General features: G+C 40.4%; 1 protein-coding gene across 1 annotated transcript in view; it reads left to right on the top strand.

The window, feature by feature from the left end:
- The first annotated feature begins 3,117 nt into the window (after positions 1 to 3,117).
- adamts18 (ADAM metallopeptidase with thrombospondin type 1 motif, 18) overlaps positions 3,118 to 26,737 on the top strand; it is a 58,002-nt gene continuing 34,382 nt past the window's right edge. The window contains exons 1-10 of the mRNA XM_062415051.1: positions 3,118 to 3,219; positions 3,540 to 3,621; positions 4,884 to 5,197; positions 19,162 to 19,459; positions 20,697 to 20,911; positions 21,869 to 21,952; positions 22,069 to 22,228; positions 24,113 to 24,218; positions 25,737 to 25,874; positions 25,968 to 26,121. Of these exons, the coding sequence (XP_062271035.1) occupies positions 3,118 to 3,219; positions 3,540 to 3,621; positions 4,884 to 5,197; positions 19,162 to 19,459; positions 20,697 to 20,911; positions 21,869 to 21,952; positions 22,069 to 22,228; positions 24,113 to 24,218; positions 25,737 to 25,874; positions 25,968 to 26,121 (1,653 nt within the window). The remainder of the gene's footprint in view (positions 3,220 to 3,539; positions 3,622 to 4,883; positions 5,198 to 19,161; positions 19,460 to 20,696; positions 20,912 to 21,868; positions 21,953 to 22,068; positions 22,229 to 24,112; positions 24,219 to 25,736; positions 25,875 to 25,967; positions 26,122 to 26,737) is intronic.

The following is a 26,737-nucleotide window of genomic DNA, read 5'->3' as shown; positions in this document are numbered from 1 at the left end:
TAGCTGATACAAAAAAAAATCTACAAAGGGTGATTTGGTCAGTATATTCTAAACACAGGATTAAGCAGCAGACATTCTTAAGCCCCATGAGAATATTGAGGGGTTATTGATGATGTTGCACTCGGGCAGCACTTTGTGCCCTGCCAGAAAAACTGGCAAGAGCTGTGAGAAGCCTTATTATGCTCGACGGAGTGTGAATATCTGTGTAGTGAGTTGGCTGTACACTTCAGCTGTGCGTCTGTCGGTGCATTCCACTTACCTATCCAGGTGTTTGCCAGCCACCGGAATGAGAAAGTGCTACTGCGGGACCACCTGTTCACAACAATTAGGATTACACTTATGCTTTAACAATAGCAGCCAGTGAAGTCAGTGAAGTGTTCTTTTAAAAGGTCAGATTTAGCCATACGACTCTTAAACGCTTCATTGTGTCTCCATTTTGGCTGATTTAATTGACTTGTGGAACACTGCTGCAAAAAGGAAGAGCTGAGTAAAGCACAGTGCTGCATTCAGGTGTTGTCAGAAATATCAGGATATTTAGTTGAGTGACCCTGGAAAGTCCATGCTTGCAGAAAACGTTCTAAAAAATGTGAATGCTATAAATTTTAGGCACAGCAAATCACTATCTAATAGAAAACTTTATAGAAAACACATGCTGAGCACAATTACAATAAACACTGTGCTTGTTTTTAGCTATGGTCTGTGCATCTGGCCTCATTTGTTCTTGTTTTGGGCACATTCTTTATTCAGGGAATTGTTGCATTGTTTTTGACAGTGTGTTGGTATAATGTGATGAAAGCATAATTTCATTCTCATCCCTAACATAAAACATTCTGCTGCCAGCTCCACAGCTGCAGATGAAACAGTGGTTGATATGGTCCGACATACTTCAGGCACTCCTTCAAATGATCATGTTATGCTATAATGGTTAAATATTGAAGCCCTAAGCAGCATTCATGAAATCTGCATCACTTTTTAGTTTGTGCAGTCCAGCCACAACAATCTGCAATACAAAGAAGTAGGAAATAAAATATCCTGTGTGTAAAATGTGTGTAGACTGAAGCAAAGTTGTAGAACAATAAATCTAAAAGTTTCCATTGCGCATGAACTGTGACCAAAGTGTGGGCATAACACACCCTGATGAAAACTTGTTTTTCATGTTGATGTTGATGTTTGCAGTAAGTTTACAGCACCGGGTTTTGTTCATATTTACAAAAACAATCTCTATTTAAGTGCAGCATATTTAAACAATTTTAAATTGTCCAAAATGTTGTAAAGACTACATCGACTGGAAAAAACAGGAGAGACAAAAATCAATAGGGTGTGTTCAACATATGGTCAAAAGCTCCAGAAAACATATGTAGTAAGTGGACCTTGAAAGTAAAACTACATATTTTCTATCAATGACAGCAATTGTTTTGTCAGTTGCAGTTTCATGGTGAAGATGATCTTTCAAGCTTGATTCATAATTCAACATGGATGAGGAGTCTCACAGATGGTAAGAATCATGGTAAGATTTAATATCTACATTTCCAATCTCAATATGCTTATAGTGATGACCACGTGAGACAGTAGAAAAGCTGAAAAAAAGAAGAAGAAGAGGAGAAGAACCTACCTTCACACAATATGGCGGACATAGACGCAGACATCTTTACCTCAGGCTCCGCAACTGACAGGAAGTCATGTGACATTTGCAGAGGACGTCCGCCTTATTCGTGTGTTTATTCTCTGTAAAGTAGCAGATGGAGAAAGCTGAATTAATTTGATTCTTACAAAAGATTAATAAATTGATTTAAAACATTACATGACACAGTTAAAAAAGTGGCAACTTTCCAAAGACTTTATATTGTTATTTTGTTATTCGTCCAATTCCTATCTTTTCAGATTAACATATTGTATAAAGTCTTTAAAAGTCATTACGAGAGTCAGTTCACTAGATATAGGCCTATGAAATTATGTTTTAAATCTGTCTGCTACTTTACAATAAACACATGAAGAAGACAAACATCCACTGTGAATTCAGGTTCAGGTTCAGGTTACTTTATTGATACCCGTGGGTAAATTTGTTTTGCAGTAAGATGATGTCATCCAACTTCAAGTCAAATGACTTCATGTCTAGTCATAATAAGAAAGCTGCTAAAACTCATGAGTTATGTACTTTGCTTTATATTTTTTAAGCGAAACCCCTACTGGCTGCTATGTTGTTATATATTAACGACTGTGTGTTTGTATTGTTCTATTGTCTCTTTGTAATGTTTCCTATACATCAATAAAATATGTATACAAAAAAAACAAAAAAGAAACTTCATGTCTAGTCGTCTACGCCCACCATTTTGTCTGCAGTATAGTACTCTGGGAATAAATGGACCTTGAGTTGATATTATTTTGTCATTTGTCAATCTAGCACTTTAACTCCATGCTTCTAAATTTATAAACCAAAACATTTCTTGTAAGAGCACTACCATCGGGCCAATCTATATATATTTTTGTTGACTGAAAATTGATATGAAATCTGACTTAAAGTCTTTAAAGTATAGAACAGGTTGCCGGCTTGTAGTCAGTCATTGTTCTAATTTATGTTTTTCCCACTTCATTCTGACAATATATATTTACAAAACCATAAGAAAACAACTCATTAAACTTCAAACATAAATGTCCGAGCGGCACCTGAAGGCAGCAGCCGTCCCTGCCAAGAGGGGGAATCTCTTTTTCTTCTTTTATCTACGCGTGGAAATGATGCAGGGCGCTGATTGGCTGCCGGCCGCTGACTACTGCTCCATCCTGCAGGCCGACTCTCACAGAGCCAGACTGCTCAGTCAGCGCTCCTCCCGGTGCTCCCCGACACTGCTACCTGCTGCTGCTCCTCCTCACTCACTCACATACTCACTCGCACACACACACACACTCATACACACGTACACACGCATACACACACTCACACACAAACACTCATGAGTGCGCACCACCGGCTGCTGCAACCTGCCGACTTCACCTGAGCGAGCAAAGAACAGAAACACCAAACAATGCGTGCATATTACATTATGCGACACCGCAGGTTATTACTACTTTTGCGCTCTTTTAGGAGGTAACGGAGGAGTTGTAAGCTTGCATGTCATCATCATGGATTGCTTTTTTCTTCTGATATGGACTTTACCCATCCCGCTGGTCGGCTGCACCTCAGTCAAGCTCCTCTCCACTCTCTTGTCCTGGAATATTATCAAGGCATGTGGCACTTAATTAGAAATGCACACACTCTTCCATCCAACACCTGCACCTATCTAGTATTTTGGACTAAAACAATACAAAACAGTTGTCTCTTTTCAGCATGTGTTTATATCAATAACAACACTGCACTGTGCACTGCTGTAGTGAGTTATGTTGAAAAGTGAGACAAGTGATGGTCATCCCAAATTAAAACTAAAATGCAACTCATGTTTCAACAGAGGGACTTCATTTATCACCTTTATGGCTTCCACTCCTTCCAGTGCTTGCAACCTGTTGCTACCTGTCCAATTATTCCTTTTTTTTTTTTTTTTTTGCAGACGCTGCACATTTACTGCTCACACTCCTCCCACACCGTTTCGGCCAGCTATTATTCCAGCAGCAGCCACGGATTAAATCATGGTGAGTACTTGTCTTTTTGGCATCTATTAATGTTTCTTCCAGCTGGCATGAATCTATGCTTGTAGAGAGAAAGAGAGAGAGAGATTTGGAATTAAGTGAGATATATAGCAGTTGTGGGCTGACCAGTGGGGAAGACCATGATCTTCAAAGAACCAATTAGGAATATTGCAATTGAAGTGTCAAATAGGGTGGCATATCTCAAGTTTATGAGGTAAAAAATGTATTTATTATGTGCTGACACTGCTGCAGTAGCGAGCAGTGAGTGCAGTGCACACTCAGGGATTCCCTCTTGGCTGCTTTGTCCTGTAGAAACCGTGGAAGCAAGTGGAGATGATTTGTATGCTTTGATTTACTGAGTGAAGAAGGGAGGTGGACTTCTCCCAGCAGACACTGCAAAGGAGGGTGATGAACATGTAGAAAACCTTTGTTGAGTCAACAAGGCTGAAAAAGAGAGAGGAAACAATGCAAGAAGGAAACTTCTGGAATTGTTATAAAGTCTGCCTTTACTATCATAAAGTGCCTCCCTCTACTCTACTGTATTGAAATGGATAGTGAATAAATAATTTTTTGCATTTTATTAGACTGGAACATCATGACAACTGCATGAAATCGGGACATCATATATTTACAACCTCTGGTTCTAAAGATTTGACCCATATCTGACATGCATGGAAGTATGATGTTGGCGTTCAAGGCTTCTTTTAAAAAAACATCTGTGATCCATATGATGTGCTGTGCTCTGGGCAGCAGTTGAGCACTGAGCCCTTCATCCGAACACAAGCTTGTCAGTTTAGTCTCAGTGATTTTGTTTCCAGTAGACAGTTCTGAAACCGGTTGGTGATGATGTACGTTGTGTTACTGGGTGCGTTTGTGGGTAGAACTGGCTTAATGTGACCAGGTCAATTCTAAATTTGATATCATAGCTTTTTTCAACAATCTAAAGTTTCTTCAGTTATAAAACCAGGATGAAAAGCAATTACTAGATGTTGTCTTTTGAATAAAGGCTGCCAGTTCTTCTTTCTTATACCTGGAAACCTTTATTTTCACACTGTAACAATAGTGTCACTGTCACTCTGTCCACTCACAAGAGCTAAATGCCAATGCTCACAATTCTCTTTGGCCAGATACATTCTGGAATTGTTGGAAATATAACTGGAGCAGAAGGAGATGAAGCAGGATGTCAGAAATTGTGTACGCCAAAGAACAACTCAAGTCACAAAGCAGCTTTCTTTCAACTTTTTGTCTATTCCTGACCTCCCCAGACTATGTGTTTGTAACCCCGGTGGAGGTGGATGCTGAGGGAGGATACCTGACCCACGATGTGACCCGGCGAGGCCATCGCAGCAGGAGGTCCCTCTCTTCGTCTTTGCACTACCGGCTTTCTGCCTTCGGGCAAGACATGCACCTGGACCTGCGTCCGTCCTCTGTGATCGGCCCGGGGTTCACTGTGCAGACTCTGGGCTCGGATGGCGTCGCCAAGGTGATCGAAGATGCAGGGTTTGACAACTGCTTGTATCAGGGATTTATCCGCAACCTGTCTGCCTCCTCAGCAGCCATATCGACCTGTTCCGGGCTGGTAAGTGTCTGTCAGCCACATCTTGGTTCTTTTGAGCTCCTGTTGGCATTACAAGCTCTTGTCATGTGAAAAAAACACTATGCTTGTTCTATATTTGTTACTAAAATTGATTACACGGTTATCCCCTTCAGTGGATTACAAGGTTTCTCCATGTTTTTGAGAAAATTCTTCATCCCTTGGGTGGATGAAACTTTTCCAAACCATTTGAAATTACTTCAAAAACACTAATAAGAATACTGGAAATGAAACACTTTTACTTAAAAGAGTTTGGGCTCAATCATATCTCAAACTCCTTGCCTTTATGACTTCAGAAGCCTTTGTTCTTTTAATAACCAGATTGTTTTGATGCAGTATTGTTGGTACAATTGAGACCTTTGTTATACTATGGATGAACTGCAAAATGACATCATTGCCCATGAGAGTAAGCATCGGGTTCCAGTACTTTGTCAAGCACTTCTTTGAACATTGGGAGGAGTGGAATAAAAGAGAATGTGAAAAGAGAGGACAGGGGAGAAACTACACTGATGTAAGAGCACGAAGAAAGGCCATAATTCAGTTAAACTGTTAATTGTAGAGCCAGCATCCAGAGCACAACCTCAGGAAGACTATGGTTAACATGATGTGGGTATTTGTCAAGTGTACTCGCTTCAAAATTAACATCATCATCTGGTTTTTGTGAGAACTAATTTTACTAGCTTGTTGCAGACCATGTGTTCGCACATAGATCTACATTAAAAGGGACCTGGTGAACAGTCAGCCCATCAGTCCAGCTGTTCACACCAGTCCTAAAAGTGGAGGACTGGTTTGTTTCGCCTTTCGCAAGTGTCTTCATCACATTTTCCATGTTGTTGCCTTGTTTATGCATTTATGCTAAGTTTTGGTCACTGCTATTTCCAATTTCCTGCAGACACCACACCCATTGGTGTAGTGGGTCAATGAATATTAATGGAAAAGTTCATTTTGCAGAAATATGCATATTTCTTTCTTTTGGACAGCAAGTGGAGAAGATTAACCTGTGAGTTTAGAACAGAGCCGGAGCCAGAATGTATTTAGCATAAACACTGGAAGCAGCTAACCTTTCAATGCGAAAAACCCCCCCAAAAAAACAAACCACACCAACATCTCTAAATCTTACTAATGTGTCATATCTCATTTGTTTAACATAAAAGGTTATTTTGTGGTCGTGGCAATAGCTGAAGATGCTTCATAGAAGTACCTGGCCGATGAACCAACTGTTGTTTGTCATTAAGTATCACTTCACTTAAGTGTCATTTTTACATTTATGCTAATTTATGAGTTAAATAAACAAAATACATGTTAAGTAGTCTTCTTTAGAAGGGCTTGTACAGAGACAGATTAGCTAGCTGTTTCCTGCTGCCTCCAATGCTAAGCTAGCTACTATTGGTGCTTTCCAGTGGTACTCTGAAGTCGGAATTCCCAGTAGGAAATTTCAACATGAGTGCCCCCCTAAGTTGGATTTCCAACCTGGAAAATCGGATGAACCTCACGAGCTCCAACCTCAATATCAAAAATGGCAGCCCTGTGCATCAACAGTGTGAAAGTTGTAGTAGTATCCTGTTTATTAGCAGTTTTGTCTTATTTGTGTCTCATTAAACCAGTTGTACACAAAGCACTTTCCAACTTCTATCTGTGGACATATTGCTACATATTTGTATACACAAAATACAGCAATATGCGTTTTTATCAACTGGTATTGCTATCAATGGCTAACCTGGCTAGAACTGGTTTCTGACTTCTAAATTGGAACGATTCAAACTCAGGTGTGACGTCATTCCCGAGTCCGACTTCGAACCCTTCAAGGTAAATGGAACGCAGCATAACCTACAGACATGAGGCTGATATTGATCTTTTCTTCTAACACTAAGAAGACAATAAAGCGATAAAGCATAAATCCCAAACTTTTTATCATGCGCTGAACTTTCTGAGAAAAAGCAAATCACAGACACATTTGTGACGTCATAATTCCTCACTTAGTCACAACATACCTGCTCTCGGCAGTGATGCCATGCTAAGGCTTTAAGTATGGATTTATTGATTAACACAGTTGTGAACGCCTCACATTCAAGATACAGTTGTTTTTCTCCTGAAACCACAGGGACTCTGTAATTACAGGATCCTCTGCTTTCATTTGTGGTTTATGTCACGACTGAACCCTCTGGCCACACACACACACACACACACACACACACACACACACACACACACACACACACACACACACACACATACACACACACATTCCTTGACACATCCCACACCAGCCTGGACCAGATGGACACACTACACCTCCATAAAAGCCGTACCTCCATTTATCATCCAGCCTTCATACCTCCTCTTACCTCCTCCTCCTGTGCTCGCCCTGCTCTTTTGTCCTCTGTTTGCCCTGCCTCTACATCTCCTCTTGTTCGCAGCAATTAAAGCCAGGGTGAAGTTTGAGCCGCCTGGCTGGCACTGCTAATCTTCGCATTGTCCCTTTCATTAGGCTAGCTCCCACTCACAATAAAACACCACTGACCCGTTCTCTTAAAAGCGCTGCGAGAACACAATGTGATTGGGTCGTGATTGCATTTGAATGGGCCGCGACGAACGCTTTGATCTATTTTTTACTCCTCCCAAGCTTTTGCCTAGTTTTTTTTTTTTTTTTGGTCTTCTTCCTCTCCCGAGTGTGACTGCAGGGCCATGTCGGATGGTCACTCAGCCCGTTAAGTGCACTCATGTTTTTATATCTCAGGCAGATGAACAGCATTGTTCGAAAAATAGAAGGGGAATGAATAAAATGAGATGTAACAAGTGCATCAAAAAGGGAGATCTGGGCCTTATCCTCCTCTTTCTGTCTGTTTCTCTTAGTCCATCATGGTCTGTGTGTGTGTGTATGTGTGTGTGTGTGTGTGTGTGTATGTGTGTCTTGTTTTTGTGTGTGTGTGTGTGTGTGTGTGTTGTTAGAACGCTGTGAGGCTTAGAACAACGAAAGCAGTTAACCCCTGCTTTTCATCCAGCCCTCTGTCCAGAATATTTGGATTAAGTACAAATGAGGAACGACCCATTCAAGTCTGCTTGATGCAGCGACGGGGGTTAAGAAAGAGATTAAGGTGGGATTAAAAACAATGCGAGAGAAGAAAGTAAGGAAAAGAGAAGAACACGATAAAATCCAGGGGGTAAAGAGAAAAAACGAGACACGAGAGAGAAAAGAAAAAAAGCAAAGAGGGTGAAATAATGAATGAGAAGCGGGCCGGGACTGCAGGGGTAGAGAGAGAAAGTGTTGTGCAAGAATAATGTGAATTCATTGTCTGGGGTAGAAGCTCCCAGGGAGGCTGGATGGTCTCTTTATAGAGAGTTGGAGAGATAGACTCTGTTTAGTCAAAGGGCTTTGGAGGAGAAATGGGGTGAGAGCAAGAGAGGGGGAGAAAGAAAAGAACGAGAGCTTCGTCGTTCTTCATGTCATTGTCTCCATTCAACAGACAGCAGGAAAGAGGAGGGTAGGGGAAGAGAAAGTGTCTGAAACAGGATTTTTTTTTTGGACTTCAATCTGCTTTTTAATAGTGGCAGAGGTGTCAGCACCAGCTACTGGGCCAAACCAGGATCTAAACATTCACCATGGCCCAGGTCAAGCAGATGGAAGTGGGATTCAGCTGTTTAAATGAAGGGTGAGATGGTATTAAGAGCAGGACAGGATGGATGACTGGCAAAGAGGGATTTTCAACTGTAAATCCCTATTAATTAAACATGGTGTTATTTGTTGGTTTTAATTACTTTCTCTGTCCTAATAAAACAGCATGCTCGTGTTTTTTTGATTGAAATGAAGCTGTCAGTCTCTCTTTTGCATGAGAGATGAAAGCATGTTGTGTCATATGTAATGTTCTCTGATTTGTAAGAGAGAAGGAGGAGGGAGGGGGGAGTCCTCTTTAAGTTTGCTTTCTTCTTTTGAGGTTTTTCTCATCGGAGGTCGCTGTGCTGGTTGACCCCAATCCTCTCTGCTTGGGTGTAGGGAGGTGGGTGGGCGGGCGTGTGGGGGTTTGCGTCAACCTGGGCTCTCACAGGTTCTTACTGTGTAGTGCAAGTTCAGAGCTGCTCGCCACTCATGTGAATGCAGAGCAGGGGAGTGATTTACAGCCCTCCCTTCTGCGCTCCCAGCCTCTTCCAGGGCAGGATTCTTCTTTCGGGGGTGATGAGGGCGGATCTGAGTCCTTCACTACCAAGCCAGTACGAGAAGTCCCTGTTGTGAGAGAAGCAGTCAGAATATATAGAATATTCAGAAATTTGACTCCTTTTTTTTCTTGCAGTTTTTGAATGAATCATTGACAAACACAGTGATCTTAGGCGTCACAATATTGAGAATATTGTAATATTTTTCAAATATTGCATATTTGATATATTAAGGGCTGTGACTGTGATCATTTTAACCATCGATCAATCTGTCAATTATTTTTTTCTCCTAATCAATTACTTGTTTAGACTTTACAATGTCAGAAAATAGTGAAATCTAGCCCATTACACTTTCCAAGACCTGAAAATACACCTTCATATTTAAATATTTGCCAGATCAATCATCTGAAAGTAAAAAATATTCAATTTACAAAAGGAGCAAATTGTCAGATTGGAGAAACTTGAACTCTTTGTGGATGATGAATAACTTACCTCATTAGAATAGATACAAATAATTGATTAATCTACACATTTTCCCCACAAATTTTAAGATATACTGCATCATTTGCATTAAACTTTAAACATACAGTATAATATATATTGGGAAAGAACCTCAAAAGCAATACCTTGTGAGAAATCTGTACAGCATCAAATAATCTCATTTAAAAAGTTCTATTCTCGTCTCACTTTGCTGTGGAGACATAACAAGCAGGCTTTCAGAAGTACACTAGCTGCAATAGTCCTGACGTTCCCTGTGGCTGCTATAAATTACAAATCATTATTCACGACTTAGCAACATTTCATTGTTGGATTCTTCCCGCGTCAGCCTGGCTGTTTCAGGTCACCGCAGAGATGACCATGACCTTTCCCAAGCCCCTGAGGGCCAGGTCAGGTACAGGTTGGGCTCTCTGGAAACTGAGCTCTCGGGTTCAGTGTTCAATAGGTGCATTTCACCGGATCAGTTTTCCGTACAGAACTGTCTGAGTCTTCATCGCTTACAAGTTGATACAGCACAAGAAAAATGTCAGTTTCCTTCCCTGACATTTCAATAGTATCATGTCTTCAATCCTTTAGAGCTTCTAATAATGTAAGCTCAGTAAACATTACAATTTAACCCCAATTGTGTGTGGTGACATTTTAAAAAGTGGTTTGACTTAAGTGAGCTCGGGAGACTTCTCGGATGTTTGTCAGGGGTTGGCCTAATGACCTGGCCCCCCCAGGTATCACAGTTTATAGCTTAAATCTATGTGTGTGCACCCATGTGTGAGAGGGAAAAAAACACCAGTGGAAGTGTCAATACACACTTCCTTTCTTCTCCCCCTTTCCAGCCCCCTTCATCTTTTCAGGCAGCTCAGATCAAACCTTCTGTCTGAAGGCTGTAGCTGACACGGTGCCGCGTGTTGCAGCGACAAGCGGTGACTGTTTTGAAGAGGGAGCGTAACCTACGACCTCTGTCTGTCTCTACTGAGCACAGGACTTCCTGTGGTGTGAAAAAGACACTCGCTCCTTTCCCGGGCTCTGCTTTTGATGCTGGATGTACTGTTGTCTCCGAAGGGGTTTGTGGTTTGTAGAAGACATCAAATTGTGAATATATGAGTTGTTGAACTCTATTGCTTGTTTGGAAAATGTGACATCTTCTCTTGCACAACTGTTGCTGCCTTCAAAGCCCCTTGTTTTTTATTCTTTGTAAAATTGAATATGTGTTTCAGGAATAATTGATTTTAAAAAAAGGCAGTTTTAGTCCAAGACAGCAATATGGTATTTTAAAATGACGTGCAAATAACTGAAAAAGTGTCTGTAAACTACATCTGGAAAATAAAGAGTATTTAGCCAAAAAGCACACATTCGCTCACTCACTTATTGGTTTGAATATTTAACATGTGTAGATGGTGTAATCCTATTAGACTCCTCGTGGAGCTGAGACAATATATGATTACTCATCCGCTGGGCTGGGAAAAAGAAACAACATATGATGTGTTTGTGTGTGTCTATGTGAGAATGTCAGTGTGCTTCAGATCCCTCAGGTCTTGCAGACTTAAAATGACACTTGAATGACTGATTTCCAGCTGGTGCTTAGGCCATTTGTACCTGTCCGTTTTCTGTAAAGGCCAACAAATTGGAATGTCTCCCCGCTACAATATGCCTCTCTGGCCATAATTCAGCCACTGGGCTGGGTCACAGTGGAGCTCAGAGCTTGGCGCTACAAGAGGAGAGTGGCCCGGAGCCGTTCCCTGGTGGTCTGGACGCTGACAGTGATGTAGTGCCCAGTGTTAGATGCCAGCAGGAGAGAGGGGTTAGGCTCTCAGCATGGGTGTGGGATGCTGTGTGTGTGAAAGGGAGAGAAAACCCCCCCGAGAGTCTGTGTATGTGTGTGTGTCCTTTCTGGTCTGTACAAGGTCTTTCTCACACAAGACTAATGGCCAGTGTTGATGTCTTGAAGTGGATGCTGCAACTTGAACAAACAGAGCCCATACATCAAATCTGACCTACTATTGTCACCACTGCACTACATTCACTAGTGCTGTGACAAAACAGTCCAGGCTAATAGTAAACTTGGTGCTGCCAGGACTCACAGGCCGATTGGTGGGTTATTAAAGCATGATAGCTGTACTTTTAGATTGTTTTATAGAGTTTTTCGAGTCTTTGTTGGCCAGGACAGAAGCTAATGTAATGCTGTTTACTATTTAAGAGCTAGCCCTCAATTGGCGTTGTAGTGTGGCAACCTTTCAGCCTCAACTGTCACCTCAAAGACTCCACGTCTCCAGTATTCCAGCTCTAAGGAAAACTACATTTTGGATAAATGATGAGAGGGGATGCCTGGAAAAGGTTTCCAAATATACTGCCCTTTTGAAAAAGTGTAAACTAGAGGGGGTACAGAATTTTGGGTTGGATATGTTGAGCAGGAGTTTGTAGTTATTTCAACAAGGGACCACATTAGGGTACCTGCTCATGGTATCTATAGTCGTAATTGTTTTTAATGCACTGTATGCATACATGTTACATGTTGGCAGGCAAAGGGAAAGATTATTCATCAATGCAGATCATGCCCCGGCTATTGTTCAGCACTTGATCACAAAATCACTTGACAAATTTGTCCCATCTCCTCTCAGAAAGCACACTGCCTCCATCACTACTAACATATTGGCAAACAGTGCAGTTCAGTGGTGAAACATATAGTAGAAGTCAAAGTGGGAAAACAATTTACAGAGCACTTGGAGCTTTTCACACCTGTTTACACCTGGCAATCGCTGCAGAAAGCGAGCGTGACGGATTTTCAGTTTCAGAGAAACTAGGCAGCGTACGCCCCACTTTTTACAACCTTCTGAATGTGCCTGTCAGAAGAAGCATGCGACCAGCCCGAGGGCCTGCGTATGCTCAAAAAGAACTTTAAACGATGCGTCGCCTGACCATGTTTAAAGGTAAAAGTGTTTTTCCGAATATCCAAACTCAAAGACAAAGTGAAAAGATGGTCGTCATAGAAAGTGGGAAGATGCAATAATTGGATAAATATGCGGTGCACATTTTCAGACAATCTCTCCTGGAAGGCGTTCATAGTCTTGTACTTGGTTGTAAACATTAAAAGTGACAAAAATAATAAAGAATGACAAGAGGGCTTAAGAGAAGTTCAAACTCTTCTTATTTTCTCATGTCTGGCCAATCATTGCATGAAGTGGGTGTGAATGTCGGCTTGTTGGTTTAAGAAAATAACAGAATTTATCGAATGTATCCCTCCCAATTCTGACATTGAAATGGTTTGGGGTGAAGAGGTTTGGAAATGGTGCTCAACAATCTAACAAGCACTTTGGTTTAATCATTCTGACAACCTGATGTTCATGTGTTGGTGCTCACTGAAGATGTGACCTGGTCTACCATGTTGATAGCTGACCTGAAGCCTAGAACTGGTTTCATTGGGCTTCTATGCTGTCTTTACATTGGAAACGTACTGTTCTTACAGGTACATCATCTCTTCATACCAAAGCTAAGTAATGTCAGACCGTTTTTGTAAATGTAAGACCTTTTTTAATTTAGGGGGTACAATCAGAAGTTAAATCATTGACTGAATCAACTCTTTTTTTCCACCCACTGTTTTCCTTTTCCTGTCCTTTACAACCTCAAGTTCAGTCAGCTCCTCTGGGTGTTAGGGTGTGACTTCCCATCTCACCCATGACACCTCCACCTATCCAGCCCTAGGTGCAATCACTGAGCTGGACTATCTTTGCTGGAAAACTGAAAAGGTTGCTATCGCACTAATCTCCAACACATTTATGTGCATTTCAACACAATTAAGAACCTTAAAGTTCATTTAAATTTCATATCTCACATCATTTGCATCACATCAGCAGCAGTTCATTTCTAAGTCAATAAAAGTGTTAGAGCTGTACTGTAACCCAGTTAGAGTGCAATTAACAACACTTTGAAGGAGGACATTTCCATTTGTATGGGCTGGTGAGGGAGTAGTCCTCCTGTTCCCTGCTGTGTCTACACGGGATAACGAGTGGGACCATGCCCAAAGGCTCTTGATGACAAAGGACTCATCCAACACCATCAGTTTCTGTCTTTGTGAGTGTCCACCTCTGCTGTGTTCCCCAGACATGCTCAAAGGGTGTCAGTAGGTTGTTCAAAGACAATTAGTGATGCCAAACAAGGACTGAAATACCTTGGGCTATTGAGACATTGTGATCCTAATCAGTAGTACATGATGAGGGTTATCTAGACATGCTATCACTAATGGAGCGATTATAAATGGCAGCGCTGCTGTTCATCAATCTTTTGTGTTTCCATGAATGCTCCTGAGAAACAGTCATTTGAAGTTATGGGAGAAGAAACTTAGCCGATGCTTATGCCCTGTCATTGCTTCTTGGCTCTTTTCTACGGTGCTGTTTTCTTTTAGAAGATCCAAAATTACTTGTCTCTACCCTTTTCTTACCCCATTCTAAATACACATAATTCACTCAAGCAAACTATAATTATTCAGATGATGATTCTATTGAATAAGTTAGATGCCTGAGGGGCCTCTCTGCTCCTGTCTGATCCCCCCCCCTTCTCTCACCACACACTGTGTTCACGTGATTCTCCGCTGAGCTGGAGTGCAGATGTGCTTCAGAGCTCGGTAATCACCAGCTTGGGGCTTCTCGCCGCTCAGCCCTAGTCTTTAACAGCATGTAAGCACTTACTCATTTGCCTTATAATATCATGGTAGGAAACCTTAAAAGAGGCAGCAGTTTATACAGAGACAAGCTAAAGATGCCGTCTCCCCTGACATAAACCGTTATGTTGCCAATGTGACACACAGGTTTGGTTGAGAGTCGTTCCATTAAGTTGTTGTGGTGGCTTACATAAAAAGAAGAGTTTCTTCTCATGTAGAAAATAGTCTCATTGCTGATCAGAGCTAAAAAAAGCTCTGAAAAAGTCAACCTGTAATCTGACTGTGTGAATATGAGCTTGAGTGAGTCAGAAAAATGTGTGAATCTGCATGTAAACGTGGGAGGAAAGTAAACCGGTGTTTAGCAGACAGAGCTCATCCCTTTAATCTAGCCAAGTCTTACAAGTGTTAATGTAGAGAGATAACTAGAGGACTGCCGTATCAACGCTGCAGCTGGCCTTTCTCTACTTCTGAGATAGAACCGCAAAACTCTGTGAAACTCTATACAGCTCATCTTACACATTGCACATCATTAAACGGATTACAGCTCGCTACCTGATCACCATTTGTCTCTTCTTTGGGGTTTTCTTACGAAAAAGAGGCAGCCAACGAAAAGAAGTTTCATTCCGTGAATAATGTAGACCTACAACCTGCAAGATGCATGATTAAAAATATCCATCCTTGGGGCAATGTTTTTTTGTAACTTTGGTGTTTTGGACTACATTAGCTGTCAACTAAACAGTGTATTCAGTAATTTGACATCTTTGACTGCACCTGTGTTAACTGACTTGTGGCCAGTAGAAACAGGATTTAGATGCAGATCATCTTGCAGGTGTAGACTCCAGGGCACTGGAAACAAGCTGTAGACACAACATTAACAAACTATCATGCATTAAATTAATTTGGAAGATGTATTAGCAAACAGTTGTTTATTTACTCATCGAGCACATATGAAGCAATTCCAATTCCCTCTCCTGTTCTGTACTCCCTCAACCCCTGAGGGAAATATCTGGGTCTTTAACTGCTAAATGCTCCACTATGTTCACCCACTTGCCTGGTATATTTAGTTTTGTAGTGTACAGTAGGAGAGTTTTTTTAATGCAGGAAACAGTTGAACGCTGTGGCCTAAAACAACACCTCCCTCATACCAATACCATACCAATACCTCATACTTAAACAATAGATTTTAAGTGTACAAGCAAATACTACATTTTAGTTAACTTATTCAAAAGTTCCACAAAAGTTATATTACAGCACTGCAAGAAAGTGCTTGTTGTCCCTTTAATGGGGTTCAGGCCAGATGGAGAAATGAGCAGAGGGTCTGCAGTAGAGATGACTTTGCTAGATGTAAAAAACAGCAGAGTACCAAGAGTGTCTTTAACCTTCTCATATTGTCTCCAATATCAACATCCTCTACACACTTGAAAACACAAGCAGCCCGTGCTGACCACTCGCAATTCTACCAGCCTCCAATGCATGTCTGTAGCTGGTGAAGCCCCAATTTGTGGTAATATTTTTTAAAAGAGGCCCACATCAGCACCAGTGTAACCTACAGTATCCCCTTAACACACAACTGCAAATCAACCGTTACATCACAATTTTAGGGCTGATGAAGTTCTACTTGGAGCAACAGTTGGTTGTATTTTACTTGTTTTGACAAGTCTCAAAGGCAAACTGTTAAAAAACTGTTAAACTGTTAAAAAGATGAAACATCACAGTTGAAATACATTGTGGATTCACAGTACAGAGCACTAAGTAAATCTCCTAATGTTTAATTTATTAGTTTTTCTGTCTTTGGAATTCACTAAAACACACAGAACAGGCTAACAAAAGAAAATTAAAATAGTACAAACACGCACGCTCGCTCACACACACACACACGTGCGTGCAGCACCATTATTACGTTCCCTGCAGATGGAATTAATTTCCTGTCATTATCATTACTGACACCTCCATCTGCTAACTGCTGGAAAAGAAAGTGGACAGCTGGCAGATGTGGTGACGCAGCAAAAGAAGGAAAAAGAGAGAGAGAGAGAGAGAGAGAGAGAGAAAGAGAGAGAGAGAGAGAGAGAGAGAGAGAGAGAGAGAGAGAGAGAGAGAGAGAGAGAGAAGGAGATGTAAGGAATGTGAGTTGTAAGTTAATTAAGTTAACTTCAGACAGTTGAACCTCTTATAGTTTTATTGTTGGAAGTGGTGGCTGCCAGGTTGGGGGTAAGTCAGTAATTACACCACCTTTGTATGGAGGAAAAGTACATGATATATACTGCATAAAGACAATCTTAAGATTTGATACGTTTAAAAAGCTTAATTAAATGATATTTTAATATGGTAAGGTTCTACCTGAGAGGGAAAAAAGTTCCCTTGAAACAAATGAAATTATTGTCTATGTCTCCAGGATACTTACACTGATATCATTAGACAGAAAGAGCTGTCAGATAATAAAAAATGTAAATGATTTCATCTCCAAAAGAGGAATATTTGATGAGGTGTATGATTTTGCAGGTCAGGTCTGTTGTAAATGCCAGACAGAAAGACCAATGAAAAGATGGGCAAACAAGAGGTGACAGCAATGTGCACTGATGGAAGACGCCTCCTTTGACCTCTGCGAGCTTCGTTTTGAATTCCAATCTATTTTGGGAAGCTGCACTTCATTTTTTTTGCCAAGGACAGGCTCTCTCTTCTTAATTCAAGTCACTGATTTGATATATTTTATTCATAACACTGTGGGGGAAGTTTTCTTTCCACCCTGTGCTTGCAGGTTCAGCCTTGCTGGAGCAGGTAGCTGTGAAGCATCTCGCTCAAGGTTGTTTTTGGCAAGTATTGATGTGCTGGGGTTCAAACCATTGACACTGCAGTTGGAGAACAAACCTCCCAACCACTAGACCATGTGGACCTAAGATGTAGTCAATATAATGAATTCTGACAGTTAACTTCCTGTAAAACTTCCCTTCGCACTGTGAAGATTGATGGGAGGAGAAGATGATTTATGGACAGATGCAAGGATGTCCTGGCAGCTGGATGGTTAGAGGACTGAATAAATGGCTATATGTATGAGTGGATGTATGGCTAGATGGATGGATGGATGGATGTATGGCTGGATGTTAGTATGGCTGGATGGATGGATGGATGGATGGATGTATGGCTGGATGTTAGTATGGCTGGCTGGATGGATGGATGGATGGATGGATAGGGCTGATGATGGCAGCCTGCCATGTATCCAGGCACTGTTTTGACAACAAGAGCCTCACCATGGCTTCCCTTTTGTCCTGCCTCTGTTTATTTTGCTACCTGCTAGTCTGGGGGGAATGGGGTCACATCGACAGGATCAGGGTCCTGGTTCACAGACTCTCGCTGACACACACACACACGCACACACTTCATTAAGTTGCTGGGGAAGTCGATGACACACGAACACATACAAAAGGGTCAGGGGTCATTGGGTCAAGGGGTTTATTTGTGTGTGTTACTATGTTCAGTGAATGTTTTAGACATATCTCTGTATGCGCATATGATTGATTGCACAGCTATTTTGTGTACATTTGGCGAGTCGTAGAGTGAATTAGGTAACATTCCGTGGTCAGACGGAATGTTTAAGGTTCAGTAGCTCAGCCGCTGAGTTCGGAGGGCAGCTAAGGCCACTCGACTAAAATAAGGACCCAAAAGACTGAGGTGGTCTCCTGCTGTGACACTTAACACTGAGTCTGTGGAAAAAAACCTGCAAACAAACATGTCATTCATTCATTCATTCAAATTTTGCCTAATTGAAGTGAAGTCAAATTATGTGTTGATATGATGAGTGAAGTGCAGTTCATGTCCACAAGCTTGTGCCATCCACCAATAAAGATGATATTATATAAAACTTTAGTTGACTATTTCAAAGTTGAAAATATAATGGATTATTGGCAAGGTTGTGAATAAAACAATCACTTTATGTTGGTTTAGAGCACTGAATCATAATTGTATTGTTGCATTAACTAATCTCAAAATTCAATTAAATATTGAAAAATAAGAATTGTATAACACTCCTTTATTTGAAAAAAAAAGTAGATATTTTATCAGAAACAAAGGCAGGAACACAATATTTTAATTGAAAGGGTAGAAAAAAATATGCTAACAGCAAGTAATGCTTTGTGTAACTCAGATTTAATTGTTTCTGGTGGTACACACAGCTTTGATTGTCTTTCACATTTGCAGATAGTAGGATGGAGTCTGGGTTGTAGCTATAGGTGGAACTGGGCTACTTCAGGTACATTTAAACTGTAGTAAAGAGTGGGTAGCTGTGTGCTATCAAAGGCCAATGTGTGACTGCATCATGTTACTGCATATCATTATGAAGGCTAGTAGCTAAAAGCAGTAACTTAAGAAACATAACATGATGTAACATTTACACCACAAAAAAAACAGATTCACACACAACAACCCCAAGAAAACTTTGGTACATTTCACTTTTGTTCATGTTCTAATTATATTTGAAACTTTTGACCCTGTGAATAAAAATACACTATTTTAAACAATGAAAACAAATTGCTCTGCTCAGTGGGTTTAGTCCATTCCTGTCAAATATCTGTTCCACTTATCTGAAACAATTTTGAGGGGTTTTGTGAATAATTCATGGTCTTTACTCATTGTTTATGCCTGCCTTATGTGTGTTTTCCAGTCAGGTTTGATCCGTGTGTCTCAGGAGGAGTATTTGATTGCACCGCTACCACAGCACCTGGCCACACAACACAACTACAGCGCCCCCGATAGTCACCACCCGCATGTAGTCTACAAACGCTCAGCGGAACACATTGTCCACAGCAGATCTGGCAACCCATCTAGCCACAGTTCTTCCACACTTGTCAACCCATATCTCCATCATCATCAGCATAATCAGCAGCAGCAACAGCAGCATCACCATGACTACCAACATGGAAAACTACAGAGGCAACACTACTGCGGACGCCGCAAGCAATGTATGTAAGGGAACCTTATATTCCTTATACTTGTTAAACTGAAAAGTCTTTATTGAAGTTTTGTATAAATTGTACTAAAATGCATTAATTGTTTAATCACAACAGAATTTTAAAAAATGTATTCATTCTTTAAAACAGTGTTAAATGATTGTGCTTTTTTTAGATGGTATATTGTATGTTAGACAGAAGTTATACCCTGCACATAGTGGACACTATGCACCAATGTCTTTGCATATCTACACATAGTTAAACTTGCATGCAGCTACATTATGGTTACATTTTATGATTAAACTTGTTAAATGTAAAAAAAAAAAAAGTATTTAATTACATAACTTAATCAGTATTTTACATAAAACATACATTTTAGTGGATGAAGTGAATGGAGAAATATGCATGACATCCTCAGAAATAAAACCTGCAGGAAAAGTCATATTAAAATCTTGAAATTAAAAGGAAAAAAAACCCAATATCTCATTTTGTGAAAAATCTTTTCTTACCTTACCTTATCACACCAATTTATAATGTGATCTGTAATATGGGAATATAATTTAGGACGGTTAGGAAGCAATTATACCAACAATAAAATATGACAACACCTGCAGAGATATTATTTTTAGACTGAAGTCAATGATTAGTGTTCCACTATTAATTACCACTATTATTTAATTAAATATGATTTGACCGTTTTCATGCTGAGGAGGATATGCAGGGTAGAAAAGCTTTGAAGTGTGAGTTAGAACATGATAATGATCTAGCACTATTACATTTAGTATGTGGTAATATAAAGTCACAGCATTATGGTAATATTATTAACACTTCATACCAATAGTTTTGTTACATTTTTTATAGAGCAGTTATACCTAAACTATTCAGGCTATTGAAATCTATATACTTAATATGTGGATTCATGTGTATTTAGTGTTCAGTATTTGTGTGTTGCACCCATTGTAATGGCACAAAACCAGCCTGAGGCTACCCATCCCTCTGGCCCGTGCATGGTTTTATCTTTCTTTCTCGTGGTGAGAGGTAGGAAGCAACGTGGGGAGTGAATTTCCTGGCCTTTCAACACTCGCGCCCTGCCTGTACTCTTATCACCCGGCACGAGCCAGGAAAAAGACAGTTCATCCATTTGACCCTCACTGCCAAGTTCACTCTCTTTCTCTCTGTGTCTTTGTCTCTCCCTCGTGCCCTCTCTGCCTCTCCTCCCTTCCGTCCTTTCCCCTTTTTGCCCTCATAGACGCTCCCAGGCCTCCTGCTGAGGACAGTTTCATCATGCCGGATGAGTTTGTGATGCCCGAGGCAGAAGGGCCAGGAAGGGCAAAGAGATCGCCCATCAACTCCAACAGGGTTGGAGGTCTGAATGTGGAGACCCTGGTGGTGGCAGACAGGAAGATGTTGGAGAAACACGGCAGAGACAACGTCACCACCTATGTCCTCACCGTCATGAATATGGTGAGGGTGGGAGAAGAGAAGGAAGTAGGAAAAATTTAATGTAAAGATAGTTTGTTGACACTAAAGGCTAGAAGAGGCAGAGAAAACCAGTGGTATTACTAGTCTTCCCCCAGCTTTTGTTCTATCTTTGTCTTCTTCTTAAATGGGAGACTCTTGATGGACTGAGCTAGCACTAATGTTTGCTAGCTTGTTTGCAATGTTGCTTTTATGAGTTTTTAATTAAAGAAATGTACAACTGAGCAGGAATTGGTTCTTAAAGATGGCAATTGTTGTGGCATTGAGCTGTTTCTTCAGTCAGACATTTTGGGTTGAGTTGGTGTAGGTGTTGGAGTTGGTGGAAGTCTTTAGCTTAGTGAAGGACAGAAACTCACAATGAATGGAGGCTTAAATGGAGTCTTCAAAATCTTATTAACCAGAAGTTATCATGTTTTAGAGGGAGGTTAGCTTTCTACACTGTTTGTACTCTGTTTCTAGTTTGTTTCTCTTACAATGATCATTTTTACAAAGTTGTAGGCTTTTTTTTAAAAACCACAATTTCCCTTTGCTGATTGGAGTTTAGCTAACTTTCCAAGGACAGTCATGTTATATCGCCTTTTCACTGTTAACCTTCGTGTGCAGTACGAGTAGACAAGCTAGCGGGGTTACTGGAAAGTTGCTAGCTTAGCTTACTCCTGCTGCTCCTGCAAGGTGTTGACATTCTCTCACCGTTTGTGGTCTAAAATGTTGTAGGGCATTAATATCTTTATTTATTTACTTATTTTTTTGGGTGCAAGACATTTTCATGGCATAAAAAGTGGAGTTTGTTCTCCTTTTGTACCTGTAAATGAACCCAGATAAGAGTAATGCATATGTCCTACCTTTTTCTCTCTTGAGAAGGACAGCATATCATAGTCAGATATCCATGAATATTAGATTTGGCACTTTGATGTATTACCAACAATTTCCCCTCTGTTGCAGGTCTCCAGTCTTTTCAAAGACGGCACCATTGGGACGGACATCAACATAGTGGTGGTTAGCTTGCTACTGCTGGAACAGGATCCTGTGAGTGGATTCACACTGTTATTCTACAAAAATTATTGTTGTTTTGCACTGGGTACTGATGATTGATTTATTCGCTGAGTCACTCTATATCTCCTTTCCTCTCCCTTCACTTCCAGCTGGGCTTGACTATAAATCACCATGCAGACCAGTCCCTCAACAGTTTCTGTCAGTGGCAGTCAGGTTTGGTGGGGAAAGGTGGTAAACGGCACGACCATGCTGTTCTTCTCACCGGGCTAGACATCTGCTCCTGGAAGAACGAACCCTGTGACACGCTGGGTAAGACAGCGTTTGGCTAACCTTAACGAGCTAAATGCCAGACTTCCTATTTCTCAGTCAAGCGGGAAACAGCACATCCCACTGATTGGCTGTCAGGATGATGAGTTTATTACGAGATGTTTGGGGCTGTCTCTACTGGTTACCCCTTACATGACATAAATGCTAGTTTGGGCATGTAGGTGTAGGGGTGCATTGTGGATGTAAATATTGCAACAAAAAGTGAAGGAAGTATGACAGGGGAAAGCAGAAGAGATTGTAAAGTGCAGCAAGGCAAATATTTGTCACTGTGAGCTAATGTTACACTTTACTGCAGTGTCATAAACCCAAGCATATGGGACTTTTTGGCTTGTGACTATCTAGATGCAGGCAGGAAATATGGAGAGAAGGGAAATGACATGGAGCCAAGGGCGTCTTCACCATTAAGCTAAATGAACACCCTGTCTGATTCTCTATACCTTTAGGATACAGCTTTGACCTGTGATGGGAGCCAAAAGACAGAACTTCTGATGAAGTAGATTTAAAATTACTGCTGCTCATTCAAAATGTCGCCAGAGGTTAAAAGTTAGTTTTCTGTTTTTATGAAAGAGAAACATCAACTCTGTTAAAGGGGAACTCCACAATTTTTACAAATCAAAAGCTCACTAAAACTGTATTGTGAAAAAAGTTGTATAAAGCCTTTTTCTGCCTCAATGTATGTCACTTAAGGCCAGGTTCCGGCTGAGGACTACAAGTTTAAAAGAATCTGAGGGTGTGGAGATAGAAAAAAGCAACATTACCAGACTAGGCCTTTGATTAACTGTCACTTTGTGGGGGAGTTTATTAATAAAGCATCCTACCATGGCTGTCACTCAAATCTGTGTAAAAACACCATGGTCTGGACACGCAAGATGAAAAATCTACAATAAAGTAACACATGTCCCAGCATGGTGACCAATGTTGGATTTAAGGATGAGCTTATGTTCAGCTTACACATAAATCTTAAGTCTTGTAGGAACAAAAGGCAGCTGGAACAACAACACAGTAGCCAACTAATGTTGGCAAATATCATAATCTTATTAGATTTAGTTCAATTTTCTGTTAAAATAAAGATAAAAACACCACATATACTCAAGCTTTTGTCAAGCATCCACATTAAGTACTTTGTTTGATTATAATTTATTTTAAAAGTTCAGAATTGTTGACTGACTGTATGAAACATCTGTTTGTCTGTAAAAAGACCTGAGACAAAGAAAATGTTAAACTGAGCTGAGTTTGAGGTTTTATGGAGGAGCAGCAGCACTCACACTTTATGTTTGACCCAAATTCTGTTAGTATTGTTACACTTTAACATCTGGCTCCTTAAGTCACAGTCACATACATTAACCACATATTAATGTTTCTGCTGAACATGTCCTTATTCTCCGGGTCCAATGGGAGACATGGCTGCCAGAAAATATGAAAAATAAAAAAAACAAAAAACAGCGACCACTTCTGAATATTTTCATCAACTTGTCAGTTAAATCCCACATCTAGGATCAGTTGTCTTTCTCCCAGCTCTGTCAGGTCCACCGTCAGCAGTTGTATGCTAAACTGGCCATCAAAGTCAAAGAACGATCTCAGGATAACGCAGCAAAGGCTTGTGATGAGCACTTTGCAGCTGGTGTGAAATCCCCCCTTCAAGCATGCATGCACGCGATTGTGCATTGTGACATTTGCTGCACGCCAAATCTGTCAAAGTTGAAAAGCAAGAATGTGCTCAGATACAGCACCGAGAAACAGACGTGAGATTTTGATGTTATAGAGTTGAGGTTTGATGTGTGTTTCTCTCTTTAAAAAAAAAAAAATAGCCAAGTATTCCATAACACCCAACATATTATCTGTCACCTTCTTTGTCTATCTCTGCAGGTTTTGCTCCCATCAGTGGCATGTGCAGTAAATACAGGAGTTGTACCATCAATGAGGACACAGGACTGGGTTTGGCTTTCACCATCGCTCATGAGTCTGGACACAAGTATGTTACACATAGGTTTGGGAAGGTTACTTTGGAAATGTAATAAGTTACAGATTACTAGTTACCCTATTTAAAATATAATAAGTAATGTAATTTATGTCAATTACCCTATCAAGTAATGTAACTTACATTTGATTACTTTTTGATTACTTTTCTCATTTTCTAAAGAATGTTTCCCACACACCAAAATCTAAGTTCAGTTGTTTTTCATGGATACTGACATGATTTATAAGGGAGATCATTTCTTATAAAGTAAGATTTATCTCTCATTTGAAAATGTATTCATTAGTTCATGAAGATTTTGGAATATAAAATAAAGATATTTGATGAAAAAGGCATAAATCTGGCATGGGCTTATTTGGTACTGTGACACCATTTAAGCCCAAGTCATGATTTATTTACAGCATAAATAAAAATATTGTTTTCAAAGGATTAAAAACAGCAATATACATATTCAGTAACATGTTAAATATTAAAAAATGATGAAAAACCCTCCTGAGCAAAACTGACTTCAGATGTAACCCCCGTTTTAATCATCAACATTTCATAAGTAACTAATTTAATTACAATTACATTTATTTTGTAATTAAATGACGTAACACTGTTACATGTAACTAGTTACTCCACACTGGTTACACAAAGAGTGCATCATGCCAACGTTAATAACTCATGTTGAAATGACTGATGCAGGACTGTTTGTGTACAGCACATCACCCACAGTACGTTTCAGTAATAAAGCTGCTTTCACTGTCAAAGTCGGCAAAAACATTGGCACAAATAGCACTCGTATACTTAAAACAGATGAAACTGTGTCAGAATTTGTCATTTTAGAGCGGCGCGCCACACCAGTCAGTGTATTGGCCTTGAGCTGCAAGTGGATGTAATGAATCTATATTAAATGAAATAAATATGGTCTGATTTAAAGAAACAAATACACAGTGAACTAAGAGCATTACGTTAAAGCGCTACTTCATCCACTCCGTGACACTTTATGAGAGTATAATGGAAAGTGCCTCGGGCCGCATGGTTCTGTGTTTATGTTTATGCGTTTCCATTGAGATAGGAAGCAGTTTATGTTTGATCTTTGTAGATTTCAAGTTGCGGTAAACCACTGTCTGTCTTTCTGGCATGCTTTCAACACAAACTAGGGGGGCAAAGTGATGTTTTCTTAGGTGATAATATATCAGATTATCGATAAGACACAACATCCTAATGAATGTAGACACATAAACTGAGAACATGCCCAGAAACATGTTGACTTAAGGACTGAAACTGTTAATTATGGACAAATTAGGATAAAAGTAATTGCTAAAACATATGAGCATCAGCAAGCACGGTGTAGTTAGTGAGATTTTGTGATTCAATGCAACACACTATATTTTTATTTCATTATATGGCGTAACATAAAAAGGTGGATAAACAATGACATCAGCCTGATCAATATCAATAACAATGTTTCGATGTCTGGTTAGGAGGGATTGTAGTCCTTTAAATCACCTTTTATACATTTTCCTCCAGTTTTGGAATGATTCATGATGGGGAGGGGAACCCTTGCCGCAAAACAGAGGGCAACATAATGTCTCCCACTCTGGCTGGAAACAACGGGGTCTTCTCCTGGTCCACCTGCAGTCGTCAGTACCTCAGCCGCTTCCTTGGGTAAGCCTCATCATTACATGCATTCCATTTACCATTTGTCAGTTGTTGTTGCCGTGTTCCTGACTGATGCGGGTGGTTTGCTGTGTTCACCAGAACAGCCCAGGCATCCTGCCTGGTGGACGAGCCCAAGCAGATCGGTCAGTACAAGTACCCCGAACAGCTTCCCGGGCAGCTGTATGACGCAGACACACAGTGCAAGTGGCAGTTTGGCTCCAAAGCCAAACTGTGCAGCCTTGATTTTGTCAAGGTAAGTTACTCACTCTGTACATTATTAGTATGATTTTCCCTTTACTCATTTTAATTCCTTTATTGAAACAGGATGGCCTCTAAAGCGCTTTTTACACGTCATGTCAAGAGTCTCATGTTTGGATTAACTCCCGATGAGATTGAATTCACTTTGGTTACAATTAGCCACATATATGCATCTGTGTGTGCCAGAACATGAAACTGATTACAATCCATCTCAGTTTTCTAGGGCTACTTGCAAGTCAAGGTCAGCCCTACACCAGTACAGAGGGACCTGGCTACTGCCAAAAAACACCAGAAGAACAACTTGTGATCTTTAGCAGTTTAGTTAAAACAGTAAGAGTTAAGCTAGTAAACTGCCGACTACCTCTGAACAAGTAAACACTTGAGTGAATCGCATTTATGCACTAGGGAGCGTTTTGTACAACCCTTAGTGTTCAAATTACTGGATCAGTTTTTTTTCTGTCGCTTTAATGAGGCAGAGAGAACGACAGCTAACTTATGTGTAACATTAGCCGCTATCATCACAAGGAAAGACCCTGCGGAGGCTTTTTCCACAGACCACTTACTGACTTATGTACACTTGGGAAGAGTAAAGATTACGTATGCCTCTTGGA

Source organism: Scomber scombrus, chromosome 1, assembly GCF_963691925.1.
Source record: "Scomber scombrus chromosome 1, fScoSco1.1, whole genome shotgun sequence".
Taxonomy (NCBI): Eukaryota; Metazoa; Chordata; class Actinopteri; order Scombriformes; family Scombridae; genus Scomber; species Scomber scombrus.
This window is presented reverse-complemented; position numbering and strand designations above follow the sequence as displayed.